Source organism: Sinocyclocheilus rhinocerous, unplaced genomic scaffold, assembly GCF_001515625.1.
Source record: "Sinocyclocheilus rhinocerous isolate Xijiao unplaced genomic scaffold, SAMN03320098_v1.1 scaffold8, whole genome shotgun sequence".
NCBI classification, from domain to species: Eukaryota; Metazoa; Chordata; class Actinopteri; order Cypriniformes; family Cyprinidae; genus Sinocyclocheilus; species Sinocyclocheilus rhinocerous.
Genome location: NW_015666800.1, coordinates 1,057,848 through 1,065,347, shown reverse-complemented (window position 1 = coordinate 1,065,347; position 7,500 = coordinate 1,057,848). Strand labels below are relative to the sequence as shown.

Below are 7,500 nucleotides of genomic sequence, written 5' to 3'. Positions count from 1 at the left end.
AGGCCCCATATTTTACATCCATCATTTTGTCATTGTTCTGCCATCACAAACAAAGCCTGTGGTCTTTTTTCTGTCAAAGGTCACTGTAACCTGGAAAACTGAAAGAAAAGAAAGAGTGCAGTTTAATCTTTTTTCTCTGCAGTGTCTAATAAATGAACATGTGCATTTATCACGATTAACCTGAATCTGTGAACAAACCTGTAATTAGATTGTTATCTACATATAATGGAAGTCAGCAGGCTGTGAAATTTCAGGGATCGATGGTTACAGATTTCAGTCATAATGGGCACCGTTGACTGCAGAGTGCATATATATATACAGACTAATTATAGATAGAGGCATTTTATGTTACATATTACTTCATTTATTTACTTTACTTAGAATGAATTAGCTTCTAAAATAAAGCTACCTGAGGTGATCTTTTAATGAGTGTTTGATTTCTAAACTCTAAGGAAATAAATAAACATGCTGTGTATGCAAGAGCTGGTCAGTACTAATTACACCCATTATAGATCTGTGGCAGAATGTGATTTATATAGTGTATATATTATATAATATATTTATGTAATATTTATAATATAAAGTCTGCATTAAGTATGCTTAAACATGAATATTGTGAAATATTATTACAATTTAAAATAACTGTTATATTTAATATATTTAAACATTTAATTTATTCCTTTGATGGTGAAGCTGAACTTTCTGTAGCTGAATTTTCATTCATCTTCAGTGTCACATGATCCTTCAGAAATCACTCTAATATGCTGATTTGGAGCTCAAGAAACATTTCTTAATATTATCAATGTTGAAAACAGTTGTGTTATCTCTTTTTTTCTTTCAGGATTCTTTGTTCAATAGAAAGTTTAAAAGAACAGCATTTATATGAAATAGAAAGTCTTTTAAAGTTGTAAAAGTTTGATCCGATTAATGCATTCTTGAATAATACAATTAATTTTCTTATATATTTGTGTGTATATGCTACAAAATCATTTAACTTAGTGGAGCAAGCAAGTCTTTTTTATTCACTGCTTGTTTCCTCTGAGCATGTTTCACCTCTTCACCCATCCTCTGTATGTTCTGGGCTGGGATTTCAAGGAGATTGAGTAGAGGATTAGAGAAGCTCAATGTTTTCAAGACACTGAGTCAAGATCTACTTCACACACACACACACACACACACACACACACAATGCTCTCTGGCCTTTTTAGATGATCATTAGACAAGTTGCACTTCTCTGCAGGTTTGTTAGAGGATGTCTTTATAAGTACTGAAGTGCTTACGATGCTGTCTGTGAGAAAGTTCATATTGCCCTCTGTCAAACACCCTTTTGTGGGTCACTGTGCCTGAGCTTATTGAGGTAACTGTGTAGACAGAGTTATTCTGGGACGACAGCCATTACCTACTTTAAGACATAGAAAATTTTCCACAACATGAAATATTAAAATAGCAGCAGTAAAGGTTATCGGCAGGGGTCTATCCAAGTATGTTTTTAAATTCCTTTATTAACTCACCACTCTCTAAATACATTATGACATGAATGTCTTCAGGCAAAACAAACAGGGAAGTGTGGCGCATGGAGTTATTATGGAACCTGTTTATGCCTCATTGTGACTTTGTATCTTGATCTTGCAGTGTGACTTTGTATCTCACAATATGACTTAATATCTCATAAAACAACTTTATTGCAATTGCAACTTTATTTTTCTTAATTGCAACTCAGTATATCACAATTGTGACTTTATACAATATCTTGCAATGTGACTTCTATATCGCAATTCCAACTTTTCCTTAACTCAATTCCAATATTTTTATAATTGCGACTTTCATACAGTATATAATTATATTGTACAATGTACAATATCTAAAAAAAAAACTTTATATATTGCAATTGCAGCTTTGTTTTTCATATTTGCGACTTTGTATCTTACAATTATGGCTTTATATCTTTATATTTTGCAGTGTGACTTTATATCTCACATTGTGACTATATCTCTAAAATTGACTTTAAATATCACAATTACAACTTTTTCGTAATTGCAACTTTGTATCTCACAATTGCACCTTTACCTTACAATGTTACTATCCCTAAAAATTACTTTATATGTTGCAGTTGCAACTTCGTTTTTCGTAATTGCGATTTTGTACAATTTCTCACAAATTGCGACTTTATATCTTGCAGTGTGACTTTATACCTCATAATGTGACTGTCTCTTTAAAAACGGATTTATACATTGCAATTACACAACATTGTTTATTTCATAGTTGCGATTTGCAGTGTGACTTTATATCTCACAGTGTGATCTCACAAAGCGATCTCGCAATTGCAACTTGTTTTTTTTACATAATTGTGATTTTATTTTTTATTGTAAACTTAATCTCCCAATTAACGTGTAGGGTTTCCACGTGGAGTTTTGCATGTACATCTCTTTTCATGTACAGTCTTGAGCTTTCAATGGCCTTTTACAAGGCCTACAACTTGCAGACATGGTGTAGACTGCTCGAGGCTTGTTTCATACTCCAGCCTTAGTGGACTTTTTCCTTTTCTAACCACCCTAATTGGCATATTACACCACATTTAGCGTTTCTTTTATGATTCACGCTTCCCTGTGGACAAACTCCCACATTCCCTTGCTCATCGCTTTGTGGCACTGAGGGAATCACGCCACGTTTGGGATTCGGATTTGGATGGCTGTCACACCAGTTCATCCCCAAGAACATCAAAGCCTTTCGACTAGAGGCTTTGAAGTTCCTTCCAAAACAGCGAACCGTTCCTCCACTGGCATGTGGATCAAATCCAAGAGAATGGGAATTGGACTGGAGTGCTGTCATTACTGAAGGATGGCCTAATGACGTTAAACCAAAAACGACTGCTCTCACAGCGACCACGGAGGCAGCAGCCCCCGTACTTGAGGGAGCTGAGCTGGTGTGTTTTACTAATACGTTAGCCCAAGGTCTAAACCAGGCAGGTTCATGAGGCGAATTCGAAATAAAGTTTTGCCTGGAGAATACAAATAATGGATCTGTTTTCATATCCTGATGTTTTGATGAATGTGTATGTATACAAGGGTATAATTATGGCATGCATAAACCCCAAGGAGAAATATGAGGAGTTTGAGGTCTGTCAAGGTGTGTGTGTGTGTGTGTGTGTGTGTGTGTGTGTTTAATAATACTAATATGCTTCTGTAACAGAGTATTTCTTCACAGTTTGAAACAGTACTTTTTGAAAACAGTACCCTATTATTTGTTTTAGTTGTTATTGTTATTAACTTGATTTTTAAAAAGTACAAAACACTTAATTCGAGCTTAAAATAAACTGGGCTACAAAGAATATTTTTTTTAATGGGGTCATGAACTGCATCTTTTAATTAATTTATAATGCTCCCTGAGGTTCACTTATAATGTTAGTGTGATTTTACATAATAAAAAAAAAACATCACAATAGGTTATTTTCTATTTGAACCTCTCTGCAGAACAGTCTGTTTTTATAGGCAGGACGCATTCAAGACACACAAGTAAATGACTACTGCTATGATTGGCTAACAGTTTCGCTTATTAAAATAGCAGATGGACGCTGCTGTGACGTACTTTGAAAACAACATGGGTCATTTGGTTTAAAACCTTATAAATACTCAGTTTATATCAAACAGTCTGGAACAGACAATGCAATAGCGGTAAAAGCACGTTTACTCACACTTATGTGCTGCGACATTACTGTTGGATCCACTTATAAAATAATCCTAAGTAATTATCATTAAAGCCAGACAATTTTGTTGGTAATCTTTATTTTTTTTATTTTTTTTTTACTTTATAGTGACCTTTCATTTGGAGGAAGAGAAACTGGGGGAGTGGCTTTTTTTTTTGTCAGGCATGTGTCACTTTGCTCACATCTTATTGGTCCAATTTGAGATCTCTTACCCAGAACATAACCTGCCCTGGAGTAGGTTAGCTGTGGAGTGTAAGTTAATATGGCAATGAACGCTGCTAAAAGCCAAGCCGCTTTCATGGTACCTAAAACCCTGGATTGATGCAAACTAAACTATATCTTACCTGGCTAGCCAGTTAATCCGGCCTCATGGTACAGGCCCCCGCTCTATTTCTGACATACAAGCATTCGAAAGAGAAATTGATTCACAACATGACGCAACAGCACTTTAAAAATTAATTCCATGGTGTGATTTTTGGCTCTGCTCCTGGTCTCTAGAGTTTTTTTCTTTTCATAATTTAAATTAGGATAGCTGATTTAAATTTTGCTTACATTAAGGTTATAACAAAACACTCCAAAAGGATTTCAGAATATAGAACACTGCGCGTGCACACACACACACACACACACACACACAGGTTTGTTTGTGTGAATTGTGGGGACATTCCATAGGCGTAATGGTTTTCATACTGTACAAACCGTATTTTCTATTGCCCTACACCAACCCTACACCTAAACCTACCCCTTACAGGAAACTTTCTGCATTTTTAGATTTTCAAAAAAAACTAATTCTGAATGATTTATAAGCCTTTTGAAATATGAAATATGATATAAATCACAAAAACGCACACACACATACACATACACATACACATAAATACTAGCCTTTTAAGAGGATCTGCTTATGTTGTTCAGGTGATTACATTTGGATTTCATCATGTCACATATCACTCTGAGAAATTAACGTTCTTAGAATTGACAGACAGTTGACCCTGAGAGGTCAAGTAAATATCTACAGCGGATCTAAATATTTGTAATTAATTATAACTAGTTATGATTAATTATTCATATTTCCCCATGAATGAGCTGATTCGCTACACATACCAGCACACACTCAATGCTTGCAAGCGTTTCTGTGAGCTATTTTGTTCACTCAACCAGCATTCCAACTGGAAAAGTGTTTTCATGTACAGTGGAATTAAAAATAATATTTAAACCTGGAAATAAACAGAGAGCTTTAGGATTTTGGAAAATAGTGAATTAAATTTTTGGAAAAAGTGTATTAAACTGAGACAAATGCTAATTAGAAGCATTTTCTTTAGTGAACTTTTGCATCCCATTGCATTTATGCCCATATGTTTAGGTGGGTCATCATTTGATCTGGTAGACCGGTTGATCATTTCCTATGATCACAACACATATGATGCCCTACTTTTCCTATTTGTGAGCATTTTTGAAAAGCTAGTTTACTTTCTACTGTCTGACACACTTCCATAATCTGTTCTGTAAATTTGGGATGATAAACAAGATAAATTTGGTGAGCTTTTGGTAGTGAAATGTAACAGTGCTCTAAGTGTGTTTAAAATAGCTTTTTGATATTAAGTTTTAGAAATTCATTTTACTGGCTATTAAACCATAAACTTATAAATATTCTCCTTTAAAAATTTAGATTTTTTTTGATGGGGAGTAGAAGATGCTGATGCAATGCTAAATAGATTTGTGTGTGTGTGTGTGTGTGTGTGTGTGTGTGTGTGTGTGTGTTTTCTTCTAGCGGCCTCTTTGCCAGCCATTACACTGAGACACATTACAGGGAAGATGGACAAACTGTTATGAGCACTCACAACTTTACGGTACGTTAAACAGTCTCACATACATTTGTCTTTTGGTATACACACATTCCAGTGAGGTAATGAACTGGATATTAATTGTTGGCCCATTTCAAATACTGTAAGAGGAAATCAGACCAACTTGTAATACATCTGCATCTAATTTTCTGGGTTCAACCAGAAATGAACATTTTGTCATCATTTACTCACTCTTCCATACTTGTATGACTTTCTTTGTTCTGTGGAGCAAAAAAGGAGATGTTTAGTCAAAAGTCCAAGCTGCCCTTTTCTATACACTAAAAGTGGACAGGGAGTAAAGGCTGTCAAAACCCTCATAGACAGTAAACCAACAAAAAAAAAAAACATCCCGCTAGTGGTACAAAACACTCGAGCACTGTATATTTTAAGAATTTAGGAATATTACAATAGCTTTACGAGAGGAACAGGCTGAAATTGAAGTAATTTTTGCTTAATCTTTGATAATTCATTGTATTGAATGTCAGCTTGGACATTCAGCTATAAACTCATTTTTCTTCCAAGGAAGAAAGAATTTGTATAGGTTTATGAAGGACATGTGGATGAAACAGTGAATTTTCATTTTGAGTGAACTATTCCTATATTGTTGTCAAATATAATGCTTACAAATCTTCAAAAGTTAAACTGCGCTGGCTAGTGCACTAGCACTGGCCTTCTTCCCAGAGCTGATTAATCTTTGCTGTGATGTGATGTTGACACAATGACAGCATGTTGACATTATTGTCAGGCCTTATTTGAATTGTCTGCTGGGTCTTTTGTACTTTTATAATTAGACTAGTGCTAAGAACCGCAACTGACAGCTTTGACAACATGTTGCCATTCCCCCATTCCCAATCACACGTGTAGGCTTGACAATATTATTCCTGCTGAGCATATTTAGCTCTTATTTATAATCATTTAAGCCTGTCCAAATAGCCATGAACATCTTTTGTCTTCAAAGCTGAAAAGGTCTAAAAAAAATTGAGCCGTTGTATAAGATTAATTAATCAAAAATAGGTAAAACATCTTGACAAGGCTTTGGTGTGAGTGATGATAAAACAGTTATTTGATTGACAATCTAATTTGGACAATGAAAAAAACAGACTTAAAATAGTTTTGAAATGGAAAATCATATGCGAAAAAATAGAACTGATAAGGATTGTAGAAAAAAATGAATAACAATGAGAAATTGCTTTAGAATCAATTCTTTGAATCAAAAGGTGGCAGTTAGATTATAAAAATGATTTATGGTTTATTTCTAAGAACTGGTTTTCGAATATTATATTGAAATTACGATTTTATCCTTCAACATTTTTTTTCCACTAAAACAGTCCAAAAAGCTAATTTCTCAGCAGATACATGTGTGAACTGTCATCCAAGGCAGACACATAGAAAAAGCAGCCTAGTTTTTTTTTATGCTGATCCTTAAAATCAGGACATTATGAAAGAAAAATGGCCTGCTTTTACTAATATAAGTCTGAGACTTCACTTTGGTGGCCTAGTGTATTATTTAACAGGGCCATTAGCTAGTCAGTCATCATTTTTAGCTCTAGTTATCCTACATCTATGGCTGTTTCTGGTACGTTCTTTGCTATTCTTGGTCTGTTAAAACTTAAAGATGTGGAAATAGTAGCCACAAAAATTCCCTCAGACAGCTGAGTTTTGATGTGAAGGATTTTTGCCATCAAGCGTTGATTGCTTTTGACAGAGTGGTGTGTTTTTGAACGGTTTTGTCTGCCTGCGTGAGTGTGTGTGAGTGTGTGTGTGTGCGTGCGTGTGCGCGTGTGTGTGTGTGTGTGTGTTTGCACGTGTAAATAGAGATCAGAAAGGTGCCAGTTATTAAATCCCATGCATGACAATAATACAAACTGAACGCAAGCAGGAAAAGGGAGAAAGATTTGCACCTTAACACAGTGATCTGAAACTAAATATCTGTGGGTATGACTGTGAATGTGA

At 34.9% G+C, this 7,500-nt stretch overlaps 1 protein-coding gene across 1 annotated transcript in view; it reads left to right on the top strand.

The window, feature by feature from the left end:
* LOC107733079 (disintegrin and metalloproteinase domain-containing protein 12-like) overlaps nt 1-7,500 on the top strand; it is a 109,200-nt gene that overhangs the window by 36,972 nt on the left and 64,728 nt on the right. The window contains exon 4 of the mRNA XM_016544575.1: nt 5,475-5,553. Coding sequence (XP_016400061.1) covers nt 5,475-5,553 — 79 coding nt within the window. The remainder of the gene's footprint in view (nt 1-5,474; nt 5,554-7,500) is intronic.